Source organism: Thunnus albacares, chromosome 10 (genome assembly GCF_914725855.1).
Source record: "Thunnus albacares chromosome 10, fThuAlb1.1, whole genome shotgun sequence".
NCBI classification, from domain to species: Eukaryota; Metazoa; Chordata; class Actinopteri; order Scombriformes; family Scombridae; genus Thunnus; species Thunnus albacares.
Window position 1 is genome coordinate 20,498,184 of NC_058115.1, and position 24,790 is coordinate 20,522,973.

Genomic DNA, 24,790 nt, shown 5'->3' on the forward strand with positions numbered 1-24,790 from the left:
GGGGTGGCGGCGCGCCAGGAGTAGACTCTTGAGCTCTGCTCGGTGCAGAGCTGACGCACTACAGCTCAGAGAGAGAGAGAGAGGGAGAGAGGGAGAGGGGAGGGGCAACAGGGAGACAGACAGCAGTGGCCAGCTGGACCCTGTTTGTTTTGAAGTAGCTGACTGCTGCTGAGAGCAGCCAGCAATAGTGTGTATATGAGGGTGAAAGCACATCACACCCAGTCTGGGCAACAGTAGGACAGCAAACCACTGTTTTCTGCTTATGTGGGCAGGTTGTCTTCTTCTCTTGTAGCTGTGCTGCTCTGTTTGGAGGCACTCTATGCAGCTCAAGGTCAGGAAGATCCAGCAGCAGTCTCAGGGAACTGCCCCATCTGGATCCTGGGACCTGCAGAGGGAGGTGGGCCTAAGTTTCCCTGTTGTTGCTGCCAGCCTCTATATACAGACACTATGGAGGGCCGTAGGACTCTGAAGAGGATGTGAGGCCTGGACTACTGTCAATACCTCCCACTACAGCGTCAGTTGTGCCAGCCTGATACTGTGTTGGGGACGAGGGTAATGGGCCAAGCCTCACTGCCGGAGTATAGAGAGCCGGAAAAAGAGTCCAAGGAGGACATGGAGAGCTACCGCTGCCTTCTGCAGGCTGGCTCCCAGCTAGAGAGCACACTGCAGCGTGAGTACACAGGATGCTGACAGTCCTCATTTCACTTCTTGCGGCCACAAGCAGGCTTTTGAATGTATTCCTGTATCTGCACTGAAACTATTGCTACACTCCACATTAGTCTCCTCAGCACAGCAGACTGAGGTGCACTGAAGCAGAAGTGCATTTAGTTGGATTTACAGTGTTCGTGTGTAACTTCCGAGAAGCATTACACTAGGCAACTGGAGAACTGCACCCTGTATCTTAGGTCGGTCATTATTATTGATGTGCCAGTTCCTGCAGCTTTGCTCCAAGAGTGGGCCATTGCAGGGATTATGTCAGCTATTTTAAGCCGTCACAGATGGAAAGATATTTATCCATAGTAATAATTTGTGGCCTGAATATCTTTTAGACTATGGGTTGTAGATCAGTGGATGGAAAGAGACAGCATGCTATTGCTCTCAACTATAGAATTAGTAAGAAAAATGGTATGCTCTCAGAGTACATATTGCAGTTCAGGGTATGCTGATGTGTCATGTATTGAATTATGAGGTTAATAAACTGTCACATAGTGCAAATATACTGTATTAAACTCTTTATCATTATGCAGTTTAGCTGCATTTAAAACAGAAAAGGAAAAGGTTGTTATTTTTAATACAATAATGTAATTAACATGAAAAATACTTTTACTGATACATTGATTTTGAAAAACATCAAAAACAAGGTTACCCTCATGTATTCATTGGCCATCATTTTGAGTGTGGATTTGGAAAATGGCTAAATAAATAAATAAATCAGTAAAAATATGGAAGGATGATAAGATGATGGACAGAAATAGCGCCTGATGTGACTGACAGCTTCATGGAGGAGCTTCCTCCAAAGGATAATGTGATTACTTTGGGGATCTTGGCAGCCTTGAGTTATTGTTTAATTGATGGGCCTTTGCTTCTTTACATCTCCTGTGAATTCATTGCACCTGCGCTGGTGTATATAGGTAACAGAGACATGAGGGAAAAGGCCACAGTAAGTTTCTATTTATACCAGGTGAAGGTTTTTTTTCTTCCTCTATGTGAAATGTGAGCCTTGTACTCTGGGGTTTGTCCTAATCTGCTTATGGTGGATGCAGTAGTGAGCATAAAGAACACACTGCTCCATCAAACCATGGATTGATCATTGATGATACTTCATTATTTACATAGCTCAGCTATTTCCCTCTCCCATATACACCTGCAGAATATCATTTTTTTATATATGATTTAAGCACGCCAGTTCTGACATTTATGCCATACGTGTGTTAGCACTCTTTGGGTCATTCAAAGAATGTGAGGATTTCAAGGTAAACCTAGAATTTACACAATACCCATGATACCGAATCTCATGACTGTGTTGTTGGACAACACTCAACAGAAGATTGATCTCCCCTGTGAGTGCAATCTAAAGCTTATGTTTGATGTTGTTCTGCTTATCAGTTAAAAATCTGTGTAAAACTGTAAACCAGTATTCCAGCTGGTACAGTATAGCATGGATAAATATAATTTTCTTTACACCGACAGCACTTAAATACAGGTAAGACAGAGAGTTTTACATTTCTCTGAAGTCTAAATACAGAATCCTGATGAATCTACAAAACATACACTTCGACTACTTGAACTGACATTTCAACTGCTACAAGTACGTACCAACTGACACGTCCACTGTTCACAGTGTACAACTACAAACCAACTTCAGCTTCTTTCATTTCTTACTTTTCAACTTATAATTCAAATGCTTTCAGCACTTACTTTTCACCTTGTGTGGTAGCAAAACTACTTTCATGACTTGCATACAACCAATAATTCATCTGCCTACAGAGCTTAAACTTGAAACTCAAATTTCAGATGCTCCAAAAAATTAAACCTCAAATTCTTTCAAAAAACTTTCAAAACATTCAACTGCAACTCCCACACTACATCTCACATGCAAACAATGAACAAATTTTTTCTTGAATTTTCTATTTTCTATACATTCACAGCAGTAGATGTCACACTCTGATAAAAATTAGTATATAAGACAAAAAGCTGTGTGAATCATGATGAATCATGAAGCCCTACACAACAGCTCATAGAGCACTAAAAGCCAAACATTCCTCATTCTAGAGCACAAAATACTTTAAATGAAGCTACCTGAAAATAAATACAGTGTTATAAATTTCTCATAACCAAATGCCCTCATTAGTGTTTGACCAAAGATTACTGGTCTTTGCGAGGCTATAGTGCAGGGTTTACCATCCTAGTCTGAACCAATCTCGTTTCCATGTATCCCAGATGATGGAATACACAATTTCCTTCAACCCTTTTCTATCAGAATGCAGCCACCCACCAGTCTAATCCCCTTAGCACTGAAAGCTTTGTTTGGCAAAATATCTCATGACCTAAAAGCAGCATGAGGTTTGGTCTCTGTGTGCTGTGAACATGTTTGTATGTGTAAGAGGGGATTTCTTGCTCTGCAAGGGATTACATGCTTTTTGGGGTCTCTATAATTTCAGACTGAATACAACATCCATGCTGGGTATGTGCACTCACTACAGTTAAACCAGCCTCTTTATGCTGTCCTTCTATATGATTTACATACATTTACTATGTGAGCAAGACGTGGCATTGTACCATCAATTGGAAAAATTAAGTAAATTTAGGAACAAATCATCACCCAGCCTCACCATGTTTAGGTTTAATATTTTAATATATGGGTTTAATATTATTAAGAGGCTGGCCTCTCAATATTAACATCTTATAGTGCCTATAAAATGTATACACACCTCTTGGACACCCCTCAGTTTGTATAGATTTAGTCCCATTTCAACATATGACTCTTTTTTTCTGTTGATCATTGTCATAAAGTAAATCGTAAAAAAGGTACAGAAGGGTGATTGCTTTTTACATGAGCTGTATGTAATGAAATCCGTGTAGATGGTTATCACTGTTTGGTCAACAGAGATAAACGCTTCACCTTCAGCTTTGTATGCAGACTGAAAGCAATGTTCGGAGTCTGGATCTGTTTGACTGGCGGCAAATCTGTTTCCATTCACACACTCGCTCTCCGTAAGAGCAGAAGAACAAACAGAGGTTATTTGAGTTTCGCCTGTGCACACTAGTCTGCATGTCACCAGGAAAGATTGTGGCACAAGCTCAAAAAGATAACCACAGCATGTCCTAAACGAAAGAGCGAAGAAATATTGATCAAAAACCACATACTGTAGTGATTTGTTTATTTTTAACTTCATGTGTTGCACCTTTTCTATGGATTTTCGATTTCAGTGTTTGAAATATGTGATAAAATTTATTATTACACCTAAATTTCAAATTTTACTTTAGATGTATATTGTTAGGCACAAGGCGTGATTGATTGGGCAACAGAATTTTGCGGTGTCTTCAAATTCATTTAGTCTTGGGAGGAGCTGGTAGTTGGGTAAGATGGAGGGAGAGTACGGTAGTTCCACAAACTGGCGAGTTTATTAAACAAACTGCAGTTTGCAGCACAGGCTACCCTCCCTGTGATCAAATACAGCAGAGATCTGCAGTGTGTGTGTTTGTGTATTCTGGGCTTGTTTTTTACACCAACTTCAGTGCAGTCAGAGCTGCTTATCTTATATTTTTTATCGCCTTAAATTAAAAGATTTGAAAAATGTACACATTCACAATACATAGAGCCAGAGAATCAAGTGCTGTTTTACACCTCACTAGGTCAAAAATGGTTTTATATAACTAATTCACAGTTTAATAGATCTGCATATTGCTGTTATGGTAATGTACGTTTTTCATTGGTATGACATTACATCTATTCTATTCGAAACCTGTCTCAACTTAATGAAGGTCTTGCGGCACAGGACAGAAATGGTTATATAACCATTCCAGCGTGACGGTAACTTTACCCTGCATTCGTGTGTGCGCATAGTCCAGTCCTGCGCTGGTCCAGCTTGGCTCAGCTCCTCTCTGTTACAGATATACATCAAATATTCAGCAGGTACCAGTAGAGCTCATTACTTGCTCCCTGAAAGCCTGACGGACACTATTACTGCTGTCAGCGTATGGAAAATAACACCTCCTTCCTTTTCTCTCTCTCTCTCTCTCTCTCTCTGTTTCTTTTACCTTCTCTCATCATTTTGCGACTGCGTTTTCATCTTTCTGCTCCAATTCATTTTAAATGTATTTTATCTATTATGGATGAGGAAATGATGAATTGTGAACTAACCCGTTGATCTGTTGCATAAACCACAGTGGTGGAGACATTTAATTCAGTATGGTTTTAACAAGTTAGTATCTCAATACAGTGTTAAATGTTCCGTATGTCTGTGTTGACACAGAGCGGATGAAGATTTTAAATGTCTCAAAATAATTTTTAAAAAGGCTATCCCCTAACTGAAAACTATCGAGCCCAAAAATGTCCTTTACTCGTAGTGTAAGACGCTTCTGAATTCTGACTGCTTTATAGAGACTTTGTGTATTTATTGAATATACTCAGGCTCGAACACTAATGGCATCCAGCATGAGATATGGGCCATCTGCCAGTAAACTTAACACTACATCAACATCAATTCAGTGGGTGTACAGTAAATGAGCTAATGCGTTTTAATGATGTCATTGTCTTATTTGCACCAGAAGCTGATGATTATCATGAAATATATTTAGTCGTACTGCATGTGTACAGAGTACTAGGCTCAAACCGACTACGTTTCAGTAAATTAGTCTCTTTTTGTTTTTTAAATAAAGCTGCTAAATAATATTTCTGCAAGTTTCTACTTTTAAATGTGATCATTTTTATATGAAGGCTTCAGGCTACAGTTTGGTTGTCATAGTGGAAAAGCTTTTAAAGCATCATTTAGGCCTGATGAGAGCTTTGATTGACAGATATGCAACAGGAATTCTTATATTGTTGGTCTTGTGGGTTTTTAGAGACAATGAAAGATGGAAAAAAAAATACCTGCACACCACTGTCACAATTGCATTTTTTATTTATTTTATGTGGACACGACTGACAGTGTTTTGACCACAGAGGGTCATTTCAGTATTTACAGACTGCTTTTCTTGAAGAAATTACTAAATAGAGAGAATCTCATTTAAATGCTGTAATTGTGGTAAATGACATTAACATCTGAATAAAACACTGCAGCAACTGATTCTTCTACTTTATGGATTCATATAGAGATCATTAGTTTTGTAATACACACCACTTCCCTCAGGCCATAGTTGTATTTTTTGTATCTCATTCCAGAGGTGACTGTTCCTGTGAGCATGAAGGAGATAGGAGGCTACATACAGAAACAGGTGGCGTACCTGTCAGGTGAGATCTTTTAATATAACCATTTCCATCTAAAATCCTATAACAGCAACATTTTTTTTTTTTACCTCTGCCCCATCCTTACATACTTCTGAGTTACTTCAAAGCACTTGCCACATATTTTATGATTACATATTTTCATTGATTGCTTATGTTTTTCTCCCCAGGGGGCCGTGGTGAAGACTCCAGCGTCATCATCACCCTCCCAGAATGCTCAGCTTTCAGTGACATTCCAGAGGAAGCTTTAGCCAAAGTCTTCACATACCTCACTCTCATCCCTCGGTGTGTGCTCCTTCATCTATCCCTCTCCCTTCCTGCAGTGCACCAAAAGCCCAACGCTTGTATTCTGAGCACAGCTGGCCTTCACTGCTCCTGAGCTCACTGTGTCAAATGTCCTACTGATGCCCTCTATGCCCAAAACCCCTCAGATTAAGGAACTTTAAATTGAAACTGAGGTGTTTCACTCACGTGCCATTGCAGTGAATTTCACCCGATAAATAACTGTAAATGTACAGAATAAATGATATGAAGTGTATTCTGATCAAATCGCTTGCTCTTGCCAGGTTATCTTTTCTCATTTTCATATTTGAAAGCTGCAACATCAATTGCCCAGAATGACATTATCTATATACAATTGCCTGATTTTGCTTGCAGAACGAGGCAACCCGGAGTGAAATTTATTATCATTTTAGACCGAAGACTGGATACATGGGCTTCTATCAAAACTGCACTTGCCAGGATAGCAGTGAGTTTCATATTTCATACTTCAATATCAACATCAGTATTCTTACTAGACAGTTTAGACATCATGGACTGTATAGAGCAAATGCTCATCATTGTTGGTGAATACATTAGAGATGCTGCAGTGTGAATGTGTCTTAGCTGTTTTATTCATGAGTTGCTGTCCATGGTGCTGAAAACCTCAGCGCTATCCAGGCAGCATCCACAAGATCAAACTACTGTTTTTTTTTTTGCATAAACTTTACATTCTCTCAGCTTGTATATTTCCATGAAGTGCTTATTTTGAAGAGTAGCCTAAACATTTTGTCTGCACTGAATGTCCCCTTGCATACTGCTGCAAATGTATGAGTAAGCAGAATCTGTGTGATGACGCGGGGCGCTGAGGAGAGGAGAGGATGAGGAGGAAGGCGGGCGGGAGGGAAACATTGCAGTCAGCGCTGCCTCCCTCCGCCTGAGAGGCAGCAGCAGCAGCAGTGCTGCGGCTGTGGTCAGGCAGCCGGAGGGGAGCTGCACACTGGCACCGATTTCCCACGGACAAGGCTGGAACTTCTCCTTAACTCGAGATGGCTTCTAACACCATGGCTGATAACTTTTACCGGCGAAGAATGCCGAAGGTCCGGAGGAGCCCGGTAACGTGATGCAGATGAGTTTTATTCACCGTCTGAAGAGTTGGGGTGAAGTTTTTGGGCGGGCAGGGTGAATGCGGCAGCGGCAGCGGCACCAGCTGTGGCTGCAGAGTGTAGCAGCATTGCGGTGCTGAGCCGCACCTCTGCTTAGTCATGCAATTAGCTGTGCTTGAAACCCGAATGAAACCGAAACAGACTCGTGTGTGACGGTTTCATGCGTGTTTATCCTGAAAGCTTGAGTTATCAACCGCGGTCGAGCCAGGACAAATGAATGTCAAAAGTTGCGTCACATGCAAATTCATTGGTGGTTGTGCAAGAAACTACAAAATACATAGGAAGCAATATTGCATATGCATTATAAGTCCTGCTGCAGAGCTGACTCCTGCTTTATTGTACACGCATGACAAATGTGCAAATCCTTGTCAAATTGGAATTTTTAAAGTATAGGAAAAATATGAATATTCATAGGCTATATGTTGCTTGTTATCTCTATCCTATGCGGTACAATATAGCATGCCACTGTAGCTTTTCACAGTTCTCATCATATTGACTTGACTAGGGATAAACTGTTGTGTGACAGTGACTGTGTTTGAGTATGATGCACACATTTCTACAGTCAGGTAACGACCTCAAACGAACTGAAGATGAAATGCATCATATGACGTGTGTAAGTGGTGTAGTGACAGAACCTTGAATCCACTAGGCTGACAGTAATCGCCTGAGTGACAGAACAGTTTAGACCTGAAGCCTCTCCTGTCAGATATGGAGGATGAGAGCTTGTTAATGCTTTCTTCCTTAACTTTCATCTCTTTCTGTGCTAGCATGCATAAAGGAGTTAAAGCAGCACTGATGTGTGAATGTTCTGATGCTGGAAATACTGATTTGTTATGTGTACGCTGCAGTCATTTAAAGTACAGAGTTTTTGTTTTATACTGATATCTCTGTGTGCTGCATCATCAATATAACTGTGATCTTATGTTCCCCCATTTCAAGGCTTCCTTTCCTGGGAACCTCCACCTGGTTTTGGTGCTCCGACCCACCAGCTTCTTCCACCGCACTGTTACCGATATTGGCTTTCGCTTCAGCCAAGAGGACTTCATGCTTAAGATGCCAGTAAGGCAGCTCCCCCTCAGTTACCAAACATGTCCCACATCACAACAAGGTACACCTCATTCTTTTTACAACCCTGATCTCCGTCAGTCAAATGTTCTGTGGTGGACACAGCCAAGAACACACGTAGACCTCAGTTTTAACTTCTGAAACCATTATGAACATAAACGGGGAGATACAGTGCTGAGATATTTCTAATACTCCTGGTGAATTTAGTACTTTGATGTGTGAAATATGAACAGTAAAAATCTGGTTCTTGTCATGCAAATCATTTGTACATGTCAAATGGTTCTCATGACTCTATTTATTTTGGCGATAGATGATCAGGAGACTTACCCAAACTATTTTTGAAGTTAAAAAAATCACCTATCCCTAACACCAGGTTTATAGGGAAAAGTGAAACGTACAACTCCCATAAAGTCTGAGTTTTCTTTGAATTATTCTTGAAGTCTCAGATTTTTTTCTGCGCCTTTAGGTGGTGATGCTGAGCTCTGTCACGGACCTGCTGCGGTACATTGACGAGAACCAGCTGACGTCGGAGTTTGGAGGCACTTTGGATTATTGTCACAGTGACTGGATTGTTTTACGAACGGTAGGTTACAGATACATTTTGAAACACACTATTAATTGCATGTACACTTTTACAGGATCATTATTCACCATCTCCTTATCATTGTTTTTTCTCTCATAACACAAATAATCTCTCCTCCAGAGTCCAATACATTATCTATGCAATGTTATTATAATGTTCCTGTATTTTCATGTGCTCTTTGCTCCCACTACAGGCTATTGAAAGTTTTGCTGTAACAGTCAAAGACATCGCACAGATGCTGCAGGCTTTTGGCACTGAGCTGGCAGAGACAGAACTGCCTAATGAAGGAAAAGCCATCGAGTATCTCCTGGAGTCTCACACTGACAAATACAGGAAACTCAAGGTAAGGTTTCAAATTTTTCTCATCTGAGAATCATTTATTTTATAAGCACAATGACATGCATGTTCTACTTATTCTACTTTTCTGTTAGAAACATCTAGTAGTATTTTATAAAGTCTTCTGAATGCTGTTCAATTATGATGTAAATTGACCTGCCTTGGATAGGATGCAATTAGATCTGTGTCAAAGGAGGGTCGTCATCTTCTTGCAAGCCTGGAAACCTCTGGGAAGGAGGATGACTCTCTCTGGGATGTGAAGGTGGACTTGGAAACTGTACAAAGGTAAGATTTCTGAAAGAAGCCTTTTTCTTTCTCCTTTTGTATAATTTCTCAATTGCTCAGATACTTCAAAGCGTATTATTTGTAATGATGGATGTGAAATTGTAACCTACCATAAATCTACCCCTTTTGCATCAATTTCTTTGCTTGTAGTTGAAGTAAATCTTTTTTTATTGATTATATAACTTTACTGAGGGATTAACAGTGGAAACAAATGACTTGTTTTTAGGCTTCTTGCTCAGCTCAGAGACATGGAGTCAGCCTTTGACGGCTACTTTGAGAAGCATCATCTGAAACTCCATCAGTACATGCAGTTGCTCAAATATGAGCAAAGCTTCCAGGAGGTAAAGACTCCATGTATTTGCCTTATGTTTATGTCTTCATGCATGCCTGTTTGTTTTGTAATGTTAGGTTCTAATGACCTTTCTCTAGTGCCATGAAAATCACTGAGTACATTGATGATAATATCTTTTCATTTTGGGCACTCCATGAAATATTGTCTTGTGTAAAGTTGTAATGACCATAGTAATCTCTAGGGGCCAGTGGGTCGGCTTCAGCCTATCTGTCTTTTTATTTTTTAAATCTTTTATTTTTTTATCTCTGTACATCTGATGGTGTATGTTTTCTGTTTAGATGGAGTTGTGTCTGGAGCATCTCATGGCTGAGGAGAGGGAGCTGTCCATATCTGTAGACACTCTTACTCAAACAGAACAGGCTCTTAAAAGGCTGGATGGTCTGGAATCAAATGCACAAGTCAGTGTTTCCCACAGAGACTGTAATGACTCATTACTTGCCAATAGTGACATTTTTTTTAACTTGTTTGTCGGCTCTATTAGGAGGTGATGGCTCGAGCCCAGATCATCATCCTTCATGGGCACCAGCTTTCAGCCGGTCACCACTATGCCATGGCTCTCATTATGCAGCGCTGCAACGAGCTTCGCCACCACTGTGATACACTCAATGCTGCTCTAAAGACCAAACACTCTCATCTTCTGCAAACACATCAGCTGCTGCTTTGTCTTGGACAGGTATTGAGACATGCACATACACACACACAGACCTCAGGACCCATATGTTTCTTTACAGTGATACTCTTGTGTTCACCACCTCCAGGCCCAGACCTGGTGTGATGATGGAGCATATCTGCTGGCCAATCAGCTGGTAGATAAGTTCCAGTCTAAGGAGGGGGCCCAGGCTGCTTTGAGGGATATTGAGAGGTTCCTGGAGGGGGCACCATCCATGTTGAGCTCAGGACCTGACATCCTGGCCATTGAGTACGAGGCTGTCATCACAGCTCAGCTGCAGGTCAGCTGTAGTTCCATGAGGAGCCTCATGTTAAATATTGATTTGAATACATCCAACATTTCCATGTATAGACTGTTACTAAGTACTATCATTGAATATTTATATATATTTAGAGTGTGGCTCTTGTTTTTTAGTTTTAGTTCAGTTTCTAGTTAACGTTTCAGTGTTTTTATTTCTAATTTATCTACTTTGAGTGTCCCTTTGTTGGTTGTTTTATTTTTCATGTGTGTAATATGGTTGCTGTATCTCTACAATTTCCCTTTAGGATTAGTAAAGTACCTTCCTACCTCCTTCTCTACCATTTTTACAGGTGTCAGGTACACTGTACTGTATCATTCCCATGTGTATTTGTTCCTTAATATCAAGTATTACTTCATTTTATTCACAATTGAATATACTTTGTGTCCTTATCCCTCTCTGTTAGTCCCAGATAGGGAAAACCTTTGAGAAGCATGCAGCCGTGCAGCAGATGATCCAGAACCGACAGGCTTGTCTGAGGAAGCTGGCTGATAAACATGTCCGACCGGTCCAACTAGTGGCTCCCAGGCCTGAAAACCCACCACGCACCAAGTCCCCACTCTTCTCCCCTAAGCATGGTACAGTACAGACACACACATATGCATCATAGTATCATAGTATTTGTCTTTAGATAGCTACCCTGGTTTGCAGCATATACAGTATAGTAAGCTTTCCTCAAATCAACCAAATCCCCACCAACCCTCCTCTTGTTTCCCAGGCTCAGTATGGGGTCTCATCTCAGCCCTTATGGCCTGCCACCAATCCCCCTCCCCTTGCATCTTTTCTTTAGGCACCCTGGTTAAATTAACACATCACAGGGTCCCTGAATAGCCCTAAGGTGTTCCTGAGCAGGCTTTGGGGTTAGCAGGCCACTTTTACAAACAAGCTGGAACAAGGGCAGAAGCTATAATCAGTCCACTGGGATGTACCTGACTGCTCTATTAGTCAGGATAGCTGCTATAGAGCCATATGTGGTTCATATACATTAAAGAACCTTTCATCTCCCTCTGTATCTCTAGGGAGGTTGCACAAAGCTAACCATGTACAGTAGTACCCAATTAATATTGTATGTGTTGTCTTTTATGTGTTTTTTTTATCTGAATGTATCTATTGCTCTACTGAATGTGTCTCCATCCATAGCATGTGTGAATGTAAAGGGAAAACAGGCTTTTTTTCTGTGTTCATTCATGTCTTTAAAGGTCTTGTTCTCCGTGATATAATGCCATACTAATGAGAGTAATAACAAGAAAAAGAGTGAGAGCGAATATGAACCACTCTGAGGCTCCCTGGATGCTCGGGAGAACAGCAATTTAAGAGAGGAGATGAAGGGGAAAGTGGTTAGCTTTGATTGATTTGATCCGTAACATGCGTACACACAGGCATGCGCATGCACACACAGGCACGTGTCCCACTGATGAATGCGACATGGCACATGCAAGGGCAACTCTCACATACACTCAGTTGAGCTTGGACTATCATGTAAGGATTCAGCTGCTAGGATCAAAAGGACACCGACAGTCTTGCCAAACGCTGCTTTAGATCTGCACATGCTGGTTCCAGGCTGCACCTTTAGCGGAGGCAATCTATTATCATTGATTACCTCGAATGTCCATCATGACTGATTAATGTTTTTTAAAATTACTGAGGAATAGGAAAAAAGGTCAAAGGGAGGGCAAGCAAATCCCTTTGAGGCTATCGTGTTCACACTGTGCACATGGCCATAAAAAAGTAATTGTGTTTGATTTACTGTAGGCTTTTAAATTAGCCATCTCCTGCATACGCCTCACATATGGAAATATACTGTATTTGAATCACACTTTAATGAGCTGCTGATCATCTGCCTTTTACAGGTGATGGTTTGAAGTTCACATTCGACCTCTCTCTTCCCGGGAAGAGGGCATCCCGAAAGAGCCCCAACCCTAGAAAAGTAAGAAATCAAGAACAGTACTTTTGATATTTCTTTCTTTCTTTCCACAATCAAATCTTCATTTAAATCCAAAAATGTCAGCAGAAAAAAAAGTTAATTATCTAATTTTTTTCTGTCTAACTCTTCCAGTTTGGTACAATAAATTATTTGGTATAGTAATGTATTTTCTAAATTTTAAATGGAAGAGTCAGTGTTGTCCATCTGTGGTGCGTTCAGATAGAGGTGATTCACGACTACCAGGAGAGTCGGAGCTGTGTGTCGTACAGTCTGGAGGGAGAGGACAGCCCAGATCTCCTAAAACGGTGAGGAGGAGGCGTCTGTCCACCCGTCCACCCTCACTGCTGTTGATGTTGTTTACTTTGTGATTCTCTTTGTTCAGCACTAATGACACCCTCTGGCTCTCTCTGTCTACTTGTGTGTTTTTGTGTCACAGTCATGTGATGAGGGAACTCATAGAGACAGAGAGGATCTATGTAGAAGAACTGTTGTCGGTGCTGCTGGTTAGAAAAGACATTTTTTCTTGTCACACAAAAATTTATTTCATTAACAATAAAATCTTGTCATGTCATATGTACTTATACCTGCATACGTGTGATGATGTGTGTGTGATTAAATGTTGCAGGGTTACAGGGCTGAGATGGACAATCCAGCTCTGTCGGGGCCTCTGCCCCCGATCCTGCGCAGCAAGAGAGACATCCTCTTTGGAAACATGCCTGAGATCTACAATTTTCACAGCAGGCAAGTCATTAATGACTCACATCACACGTAGACCTATTTACACATGATAAAAACAAACATGTACAGTATGTTAGGTATGTGAAAGATTCAAAACACATTGTTGCAAGGAACTCCATTGCAAAATTCACTTTCTACCAACATGAAATCTGAGGTTAATTGATTGAAAATTGGTACCTTTTTACATGTACTTGGTACACCTAGATTTTCTGCTATAAAAAAATCCCACTTCCCTCTGAAAAATAGTTTTAACTCTTGTTTCATGTCACATGTACAAGCAATTGAAATCTTTTTCATCTTTTAGATGGAGGATTTTTTTTCCACTTCTTAATATTATTATTATTATTATTATTATCATAGCAAGGACTGAAGAATCATCTTCTATTGATAATTTTACATGCCACCTTTACAAATCTGCTTTCCTTAAAATCTGGGAAATTGGTTTTGTTGGTTTCCTGAATATAAAAAATCCTTTGATGAAACCTTCATGAAAGAATTCAGATTTTTTTTTTGGTTATAATCTAATGGAGGCTGAACTACATCTAGAGTATTCCATTTAATCTCTTTTTGCCAACTTAATTTCTGCCTTTAGAAAGCTTACAGTACCCTAAATGCAAATAACTCTGCTTGTATCTTTAGCATTACATGTGTTGTTAGCTTTGAGAGCCAAACATGTAATCATCTACATAAAAAGTGGAGTTTTTTAGTGTCAGTGTCTCTGCTCTTGCCTTTCGAGTCTGTGCTCCTGCTGAGCTTCATGGCTCATTTTGATGCATGAATTTGCAAATTCTAATAATTCTTGGTCCTTGATCTTTTTTGGGGGAATCCAGGGTTTTTCTTCAGGACCTGGAAGGATGCCTGGAGGCTCCTGAAAGTGTGGGAGCTTGTTTTCTGGAGAGGGTGAGATAATAAATATTTTTGTTATGTAGTTTGCTTACATTTTAACAGTCTGTATGTGATTTATTAGGATTATTTTTAAAACAGATTTTTCTTTCCTGTGTCCCCAGAAAGAGAATTTCCAAATGTATGAATGCTACTGTCAGAATAAGCCACGTTCTGAGGCCCTGTGGAGACAATTCTCAGATTGTGCCTTCTTTCAGGTCAGTTTGGCTCAATCAAGCAGCAATTTAGTGATTCATTTACTGTTTTACTGTTGTACATTTCTGTAAACATTTGTTTCCGAAGTGAAACACTAAATCAAGATATATTTTGGCATTTTAATTTACAATTACAAATGTGGTTTAATTTGTCTCCCATGTGAAGGAGTGTCAAAAGAAGCTGGAGCACAAACTGGGTCTGGATTCTTACCTGTTGAAACCAGTCCAACGCCTCACCAAATACCAGCTGCTGCTTAAGGTTAGACAGAGAGAAACGTCCTGTGACAGCCAGACACAAACACACAGTCAGTCATCCACAATGATGTATGAGTATGTCCTTTTTACAATATGATTTTCATCTTAGTTATTCACTGGTAGTGTCTCTGATGTTTTGATATTAGCTGAAACCAACAGCAGCAAATAGACCTTGTTACTAAAAATACTTTTGGCAGAAATAAGTTGCCACAAATGCTGTACATGTTTTTGATAACCCCAGATCATGTAGCAAGTGATTCAGTTTTCACTCTTCACTGTACTTTTGTATTTTTACATTTTGAGTCTTTATTATAAATGGTTGACTAATTGGCTGTTTTAGCTATGGTACAACATGTGGAGTTACATCCCTGTTATTTCGTGTGTATGTGTGTGTTTTCAGGAGCTGCTGAAATACAGTACAGATTGCGAGGGGACCTCTGAACTGCAGGGGGCGCTAACAGCTATGCTGGACCTGCTAAAATCAGTCAATGACTCCATGCATCAAATAGCCATCACAGGATATGAGGTGAACCACATCTGTTCTGACCTGTGTTTGATAGGAATGGTATTTTCAGAATTTCTAAACTCAAATTAATTGGAGATAAATGTGTTTTAGAGTCTATTTTAGAGAGAAATTATTGAAAACAAAGGCTTATACTGTACCCTGTGACTTTATGCAGGGAGAAATTTGCGAGCTGGGCCGCGTGTTGATGCAGGGCTCTTTCAGCGTGTGGATCAGCCATAAGAAAGGTCCCACTCGCATGAAGGAGCTTGCTCGCTTCAAGCCAATGCAGAGACACCTCTTCTTGTATGAAAGAGCTCTGCTATTCTGCAAGCGGAGGGAGGAGCATGGAGACGGCTGTGACAAGACTCCCTCCTACAGCTTCAAGCACTGTCTCAAGGTTAGTTTGTGTCTGTGTATCTGTCTTAGAGGAATACACTAGTTTTTTGGAATATTGGTTACAATACGTTATAAATATGTTAAAATATGTTTTGACTATGAACAACAAAATCAAACATATGTTCTAAGTGGATCAATTATTCCAGTAGTCCATGCTACTATGACCAGTAAGCATACTTTACATTATTTTGAGTGACAGCGAGTGACTAGCAGTGTCAGGAAATTACAACTCCTGGCAGCTCCAAAGAAAATTGTTACTAATCTTATATTACATGTTTCCGTGGCAGTTTTATGGAGGATGTTGGTAAAATTAATTGAATATCATGAAGATACAAACTAATTTTCATTAGTAAAAGTCTCTCTTCTAAATAGACTCAGACTCTTTATTGGCCAATTAAAAATGTTTAGTGATGGGAAACTATTGATGTGCCTGAAATCATTCCCTATTTGCTACCTAGCGAACTACATTTACTTCCTGCTGTTTTATTAGAGTGTAAAATTTATGCCCTACGTAGTGTCCATACACTATGTTGGCTAAAAGGTCTTCAATGCAATGTTTTGTCTTTGATAAATGTGTAAGTTAAAGTTATAAAACTGTCAAAATAATTAAATATCATGAAGATACAAACTAATTTTCATTAGTAAAAGTCTCTCTTCTAAATAGACTCAGACTCTTTATTGGCCAATTAAGAATGTTTAGTGATGGGAAACTATTGATGTGCCTGAAATCATTCCCTATTTGCTACTTAGCGAACTACATTTACTTCCTGCTGTTTTATTAGAGTGTAAAATTTATGCCCTACGTAGTGTCCATACACTATGTTGGCTAAAAGGTCTTCAATGCAATGTTTTGTCTTTGATAAGAGTGTAAGTTACAGTTATACAACTGTCAAAATAATGATTTAAAAGTGTCAGAAATCAGATTTTGCAGTTTTACAATTGTTGACTAAATTATTGGGCATTTATTATGTAGCGAGCAGTGAATTAATATGAGGAAGTAATTTTAAATACAGCATTGTAAAGCTAAAAAATACAATGCCATGAATAAATACTGTCAGTGGTTTCTTACCTGACATAGTTCAAAAGAATTGAGTTCCCTTTGATGTAAACACTAATATTATATTCTTAATATAAGAAATGGTCTTTGACAATGGTTGAAGTTCATCAAATATAATCTCTATTACTGTCACTAACATGGTCTACTCAGGTTTGAGCATTGAACTGAACGATACTGGGTGCACATAGTTGATATTGGTGTCTGTGTTGTCATCAGTTAACACGTGTAAGTTGCCCAGCTGGCCTCCGGACCTGATGTATTCCTTGAAGACGTCTTTTGTTGTATGTGTTGATGTTTGGAAGGTGTCACAGCTGGTGTCACACCAACAGCTGCTGCTGCTCTTGATTTATTATTGAGGATGTGGGGAGGAAGCAGTCACACAGCGGAGGTGTGTGCGAGTGTGAATGTTTGTGTTCTGACAGGACAGATGTGTTACATGATGTAAGTCTGATGTATGATGTGCTGTTTGTGCTGCTCATCTTAATGCTGCCTGTCTGCCGGTGTAAACACTTCATGTCTCTTGGCAGATGACTGCTGTGGGGATCACAGAGAACGTCAAGGGGGATGTGAAAAAGTTTGAGATCTGGTACAGTGGCAGGGAGGAAGTGTATGTGGTTCAGGTAAGGAGTATAAAAAAGTTTAATGCCAGCATTTTCATTTGTTTAACTACAGTATCTCACTGATAATCGAGCTCTTACTTTTACTCTAATTTGAACCCTTTCAACATTATTCACAGCTACATATTACTAATCTACTAGTATAGGTCAAACAGAAGAAGCTAGTCTATGTTGTGAGAATGTTCAACCTGATGTTTCTATTGTCTCTCAGGCTCCTACGGTGGAGGTGAAGATGGCCTGGCTCAATGAACTTCGCAGAATCCTGACTAACCAGCAGAAGCTGCTTAGAGGTCTGTGAACAACTCAGGTAAATATGGTGAAGAGAATCTACATTCAAAAGGTCTACTCAATAGCTGAAGAGTATTGAACCACCTCTCATAGGCCTCAGAGAGCATGAAATGTGGTTGAAAACTGAAGCTAGTAAGTGGACCTTTGTCCTTGATTCTCTTTACCATATACTGTTGCCAAAGGTAAATAAAGGAACATCCATGCTTAAAAATAAAGTTAATATTTAACTGAGAATCAACTGGAATCCTTCCCTGAGAATGAAACTTTACATTACCTGCTTCCTCTTCTCACAGATGAAGCATATCATCACGGCCAATTGGTTGAGCACATGCAGCTTTCTCCACCACATACAGAAAGGTCAGTGCCTTTGGTTGCTTACAGATATTTACAGTACTGTATTAAGGCATGACTGTAGACAATAGTTGCACAAACATATGAACACACACATGCAGTCACAAAAACTACTATCTGCATTTGCTGAGTTTTCATATATGATCACAGCTTGAGTGAATGAGACAATATCATTTCACGTTGCCCTTGTAGAAGGCTTTGTGTGTGGCGGTGTGTGAGAAAGGGTACAGGCCCCACTCTGTCCACTCCTGTCTGGTTGCCTATCCCCACTCCTCCCATCCCCCACCTGCAGGGGCATGCGGCCGTCCAGAGGGGTTCCCATGGGCTGTCTGCCGGGGCTGAACTTTGTCTCGCTGTCGGCTGACATGTTTCTGTGCCTGCGTTCCCGGAGCCCCCGTCCCCGAAGCCCCCGGCAACGGCCCCGGCCGCGCCCCCGCCACCGCCCCCAGCGCCACTGACCTGCCCTAACGCTCAGTGGTAAACTCAGCCTGGCTCAACTCGCCTCGCCCTGGCATGACCCTCCTGGCCCAGCTTGGGAATAAAAACCCGGGGCTGCTGTGTTTGCATACTGATCGTCACCTGCACCCCCTTTTATAGCCTCCATTCTGGTTCATAACTGACCCCCCACGCTCCCTTTCCACGCCCATGTTGAGAGGCTTCTTTCCCAGCAGCTCCTCCATAGTTTTTCTAACATGGTATAAAAAGTAATTGCTCTAACTTCTGCATCTCAGACTTGCTATTTTGCATGCAATGCAATGCAAAGGACAAAGAAAAAGAAAAATCAATTTTGGTTTCATTCCATGAATTTTCTTAATTTTCTCATGACAGCTTCTTTTTAAGATGGGACTCGTTTTTTGAGATCTATGAATATGCTCTAGAATTTGTTTTCCAGAAATATTCTTACTCAGTGTCTAATAATGTCTAAACGGATCTTGAGAACTCGAGACCAGATCTCCCCTCGTGATGACACATGCCTAACACTGTGTCACTCAGTGGTCTGTGAGTGCTACTGTACTTCCCACCCTCTACTGGGAAGCTTGCACATGGCTGCTCTGTGTTCTGCCCTGCTGTCTGGCTGGTGCCTGAATGGTCATGGCTCTGTGAGAAACAACAGGACAGAGTTGTTCCTTGACCCTGATCTGGGGCCAGCTTTAGTGTTTCCTCCTTTGATAGGTGTGGATCGGATTCAGGAAGTGCGAGCTGACCCTAGATTGTGTGGTTGAGAATAACATCTATCCTGAGGGTGTCTGCTAACTTTGCACAGGATTTGGTGACACTTGTTTTTTTTGTGTTGTTCCCGCCAGCAAGCAGCAGAGGGCGTCAGTGAGCTCAGAGGACACCGAGTCAGGGAGGAGCAGTCCAGATCCCCAGCCACACTCCCCTAAACACCAGCACAACCGCAGGAGTGCGTAAATCTCATCCACACATATTTCAGCCACAAATCAAGTAGATACTTAGTAACTATATCACAGAAAATGTTTTGAAAATTGATGCAAATCATACTTGCTTTGGTGCTGTTGCTGATTCTCTTTATAACCCCAAACTGATGTAGATGTTTGACTTTTGCCCCTCAGCAGTTCAGGTGTATTTTCACCTGAAGAACCAGGTACATCGAAGAATTTGGGGGAAAAAGCTACTGAGATTAGCTTTTGATTCTACGTTCTTGTTTATTGCCCAGTAAGTGACAAGGGGTCATTATGTTGCTGATAGAGTTACTAAGTATCTACATGGTGCCTTGTAGGTGTAGTATTCTGCTGGATTAATGAATCAATGCCTTTAACATCCAAAGTAATGTGTGTGCCACAGGTTGGCCCGGGGCTCATCACTCGGTAGACATCTGCGAGGGTCTGGAGGAGTGGCCTGGAGGTCAGGACACCTTCCACCCATCTGACACAGAGGAAGAGGTTTTGGTACAACTGGTGAGACCAAATACAGGCACATTAGATAAATACAATACTTAAGATGATTAAACAGTTAAATCCCCCAGCTTTTTTAGACCTCTGTGTATTATATCCTCATCTACTCAATCAACTAGAAATTACATAGAGGACAATCTACTGGTATTATAAAACACCTCACAGCACAACACTTTAGTCCTGCAAAAACAGTTCTTAACCTCAAGGTCCATTTAGCAGCTTTCAGTCAGATAACAGAATTTTCCTCATCAGATGGAGTTGTCATGTGATTATAGATGTTCAAATTTCCATTTTTCCGAGCAATTTGGAAATCTTGGACACATAGAAGTCTCATCCATGTTGCCTTTAAAGTTGCGCTCCAGATAGGGCTTTACCTTGAAATCAAACAGTCTTATTTGAAAATGCTTAAAAATGAGACAATGCTTTTGTATATTCACACCTAGATTATAATTCTTTATTCTGAACTGATGTTTTGCTCTTTTATTGTTTTGTTATTTCAGATATATTTTTATCTTGTAGTTCTTGTATTTGATATTTTGTGCTTAATTGCTCTTAATTAAGCACTTTGTAACTTTTGTTTTGAAACATGCTATATAGGTAAATCATAACTATATGAATAATTTTTCGACTTGCTGTTTTCCACCTGTGTTAGTCTCCGGGCAGATACCGGGCTTTGGCTGACTGTCTTCAAAACGGACCAGACAGCATCACCATCAAATGTGGAGATGTCATCCAACTGCAGTGTGAAGACAACAAAAGCCGCTGGTGAGTTTCTAGCATGTCATGGCACATGATGTGATGTAGAGTAGGGGACTGAAATAGTTACTTAAAGTGCAAAGTGTCAGGTGTCAGACAGGAGAATAATAAAAACATCCCAATCCTGTCATTTTTTTTTTATAGAGAAAACAAAATATATATACACATAATTAGCAAGATAATTTAGCAAGATAATCCTAGTTAGCCTGTTACCCTAGCTACAAAAATATACCACATGAGAAACAAAACCCTCCCAAATCAAAACTTTTTCAGTTAAGTTTACCTAATTACATAGGCTAATTTAAACTATATATATATATATATATATATATATATATATATATATATATATATATATATATATATATATATATATATATATATATATATATATATATATATATATACACCCAATATCCATATAAGAAACAGCAATCATATTCACAATCACATTTAAATTCAGTCCCTTTCTGTTATAGAGATTGCTGTGAGTTGTGTGTGTTAATGAGTGTGAATGGGTTAAATTCAGTTCAGTTGAATGGTGCAATGTGTGTAGGTGTGTGTGTGGTTTGGGGTGGGTGGCAGGGAAACAAGCAGTCGAGTAGGTTCAATTTGGTTGAGGGGGAGGAGGGTTAAAGGGGAAAGAGTAGGAGAAGCCTGAAGAGTTACAGGCAGGCAGACTTAGCGCTTACTTTCTCTTTCTTGAGATCCAAGGGAACAGCTCCAAGCATATCCTAGGGAATACAGACAAACTTTCCTCCCTAACATGCTCCAGGGATCAGCACACTTCCTTAGTCCAGGATGGTTCAGGGTGATCCAGAAAAACCCAGCTGGTTCTCTTTTACTACTGCCACTACTACTCTTTTACTTTTATGTAGTTCTTTAAGAGGTTAGGTAGGTTGTCCAGTAACTGGATTAAATTTAGTTATTTCCTTCTTTCTCCATGCTGCTTCTGTCAGTTTTCCCTTCCCCCGGCTCACAGGTGTGTCTCATTTATCTCCTCTCCTACCCCCCTCCCCTTCTAGGATGCAAAGGGCTATGCTGCTCTTTTTTTCCTCATCCCCTTTCTGCCACAGTGAGGTACACTAGTTTGCCAGTGTAGTCTGGTTTAGAGATTACTGTAACTAATCCATATGTTAAAGGTACCAATTATGGCAAGAAAGTATCAACTGTATATGATGTATGTTTTTGAGTAAGACACTGAAACCTACTTAGTTAAATTCCAAATGTAAAAGCAAATGTAAAGCTAATACTTTTTTTATTGAATACATATATTCAGAACTGGTACATTTATTTATCTAATCTCGCCTCGTCTTTCCCTCAATCTGAGCCCTTTCCACACTGTTCTTCATCCTTCAGGCTGGTGAAAAACCTGAGTCGGCGACAAGAGGGCTTCATCACAGCTGCCAGCCTGCAGCTGATTATAGAAGACAGCAGTCGAGGACACTCCTCCAGACTAGGGGGTAAAGAAAAGAAATGGGCTTCCAAGATGACAGTATAATGTTGAGCCATAGTATTTCTTTACTTTGATTTTCTTTTTAAAAGTCTGTGTATTTTCCCTTGTAGACCCAGGGAACCTGAAGGCGAGAAAGCTCAGCTCCCCGTAGAGAAGAAAGCACAGAATGTGAATCTAATATCTACCTGTGGATGATGAACAGACAGAACAAACAGATTGAGCCATAGCTGTCTCATAACTGATGCACAATCAGCCACCCACTCCTCACTCCCTGGTGCCATCTGCTTTCCTCAGCACAGTTCCGTCATTAAAAAGAAAAATGTGGGAATCTACACACCTGATTTTCTCCCAGATTTCGATCTCCCGGGCCGGGCCAGTGATTTGCCGCCACAGTGATTTCTGATAGTGAAGGCACAGGAACTGTAAAGCTTTCTTGGACAATCAACAGCTTATCCCTGGATCCTGTTTGGTCTTCCTCTTTTTCTGATAAGTGATTAATGTCTTGTCCTTCTGAGGCTCCATCTGCAACACATGTGCAGTGAGGATGTGAGGTTGCTGCTGCAGGACTTCACAATCTGAACATTTTTCAACCGTCTCTCATTCCAGCTATTACTTGAGATTACAGTATCTAAAGAGTGTGTGTGTTCTGTTTGTCTCAGTGTGTGCTGAATGGATGCTTACCCAGGATTTGCCTGAAACGTTTCTTAAAACAGAGAGTTTTGTACAGAAATGCTATCATTTTTAACATTTACTGTACCTCAGTGTTTCATCTTTGTGTAGTTAGTTGAAATTTTCCATTATATGACTTCATTGTATTTTTCTTATATTTCATTCCTTGAGGCACCGCTCTTCTCTACAGTCTAGGAGTTAAAATGCCAAAATGTGCCATGCCATAATGCCTTTTTTATTCCTGCTCTATTGGAGTCGTTCCTCTCTTGTATGTACTGTTTGCAGTATTGAATATTCTGTTAATGCTTTAACCTGACCTCACAAATGTTCAACAGGCACTTTAATAAGGTGGAAGGACAATAGAGGGAAAAAAAAAATCCACCAATTGTCTAGTGAATGTGTTCTTTGCTTGCTGCATTACCTCTTAACTGTGCGTTTCCCCTGATTCATGCTATTATTTCCTTTGTTTATTCTTGAATGTATAATATGTTAGGGAGGCAGGGGAGACATACCCCCCACATGCAGGCAGCAGTTGACATGTCAGTGACGTGATGGTAATGTATGACACAGGCGGACATGATGAAGATTGACGGCAGTGTATTCCTCAGTGTGTGCTGTAGACGAATAGGAGGCGCACTCCACAGAGCACCGAACACTGTCATTCTCCTCAGGATCTTTTGGGAGACATCTGTCAGTCACAGCGTTCAGAAGTGAAGGCGAGGCAGGGTAAGAGAAACAGAGAGATTATGGTCTATGTGCTCCTCCATCACAAAGGCAGATTGTTTCCTCCTCACCATTACGGCTCAGTTAATCTTGGGTTCCCCATTAAAAGGGATCATACGCCCAACATGAAATATACCCTCTGTGTCGAACGCTTAATTAAATATTGATTGCAGACTTATATGAATTTACCACATCAAATCGAGGCCCCAGTCGGAGGGCTGCCTTTGATACGCTGCGTTTGATATGGAAATGAGTCTAGAAAGCAGCAGGGGCCGCTTCGCACTACACATTTCCTATGTTGTTAATTTATTTATTTTGCTGTCATGTTGTTCCTTCATATTGTGAGGTATCTGTGCAGCCCCGGATGAAATTACGTCTCCATATATTTACAGGGGCCACATGTGACTGCGCAACAACATGGCCTTTATTTTGCTTTTATGCTTATATGACAAAATTAGATGCTTTTTTGTTGTGACTTCAATCCAAAATGCTGCAGATTTTGCACAGATTTTCCAAAGTGGAAAACAAACAAAACAATTGCTTGAAATATTATGTATCCCATTGAGCCAAGTAGCCTAAACTTGTTGCTGAATGTTTCTTTAAGATGAAAATGCATGGCAACTGAACAATGAGCAGGTTTGTATTGATAGATATCACTATTCTAAACTTTTTTGTTTGTTTGTTTTTTGTACAGCATCAGTTCTGTAAAAACTAATCAAGTAAAAGAAAATAAACTATTTATTGAAATTATTGAGATTTGTTTTGATAAATTAAAGTACTTAATAGTTGTTTTAACATGGTGATATGAAAACAAGGCCATACATTTGATAATTAGAAAGAAAATGGAAAAATGTCTGCACACTTGTTTTATACACCCTCCTTTAATCTATTACCCCAGTATTCTTGTTTTAATGAAGGCCCACTCATACAATAAAATTGTAGAGATTATTCTCTTTTGGTGAGGTTTTGGTCAGCTCATACCTTCGGCTTTTTGTTTTTCTGCTATTGAATACCACTGCTTGTGAGACATTTATTTACCAGCAGATGGGAGTGATGCGTTTGGTGTAACTGTACACAGTCAG

General features: G+C 40.3%; 1 protein-coding gene and 1 long non-coding RNA gene across 3 annotated transcripts; one reads left to right on the plus strand and one right to left on the minus strand.

The window, feature by feature from the left end:
* Positions 1-180: 180 nt before the first annotated feature.
* mcf2a (MCF.2 cell line derived transforming sequence a) lies at positions 181-24,458 on the plus strand. Of its 2 annotated transcripts, XM_044363260.1 has the most exons (30): positions 181-670; positions 5,885-5,953; positions 6,118-6,232; positions 6,605-6,695; positions 8,311-8,430; positions 8,903-9,019; positions 9,213-9,362; positions 9,525-9,640; positions 9,867-9,981; positions 10,271-10,390; positions 10,474-10,665; positions 10,751-10,942; positions 11,367-11,538; positions 12,811-12,887; positions 13,104-13,189; positions 13,321-13,387; positions 13,510-13,625; positions 14,453-14,522; positions 14,630-14,722; positions 14,886-14,978; positions 15,375-15,500; positions 15,655-15,876; positions 17,460-17,552; positions 17,761-17,839; positions 18,131-18,194; positions 19,493-19,593; positions 19,995-20,107; positions 20,757-20,869; positions 22,220-22,323; positions 22,427-24,458. In XM_044363260.1, exons 1-30 carry the CDS (start codon positions 556-558, stop codon positions 22,465-22,467), a joined length of 3,342 nt encoding a protein of 1,113 aa, XP_044219195.1. In that variant the 5' UTR covers positions 181-555; the 3' UTR covers positions 22,468-24,458. The 2 variants fall into 2 exon arrangements, with proteins under 2 accessions (XP_044219195.1, XP_044219196.1); XM_044363261.1 differs by lacking the exons at positions 181-670; positions 5,885-5,953; positions 6,118-6,232 and adding an exon at positions 21,886-21,940 and having other exon boundaries at positions 6,650-7,320; positions 22,406-24,458.
* On the minus strand, positions 11,443-21,837 carry LOC122990141. Its single transcript, XR_006405271.1, has 3 exons — positions 21,553-21,837; positions 14,931-14,998; positions 11,443-11,529 (listed from the first exon to the last, which is right to left on the minus strand). It is a non-coding gene; the product is annotated as an uncharacterized LOC122990141 (long non-coding RNA).
* Positions 24,459-24,790: the final 332 nt, after the last annotated feature.

Coding starts and splice junctions, on each gene's coding strand:
- mcf2a (XM_044363260.1), top strand. CDS start 556: ATGGGCCAAGCCTCACTGCCGGAGTATAGAGAGCCGGAAAAAGAGTCC. Junction 9,982..10,270: donor ATGAGCAAAGCTTCCAGGAG/GTAAAGACTCCA, acceptor TTTTCTGTTTAG/ATGGAGTTGTGTCTGGAGCA. Junction 19,594..19,994: donor ACACCAGCACAACCGCAGGA/GTGCGTAAATCT, acceptor TGTGTGCCACAG/GTTGGCCCGGGGCTCATCAC.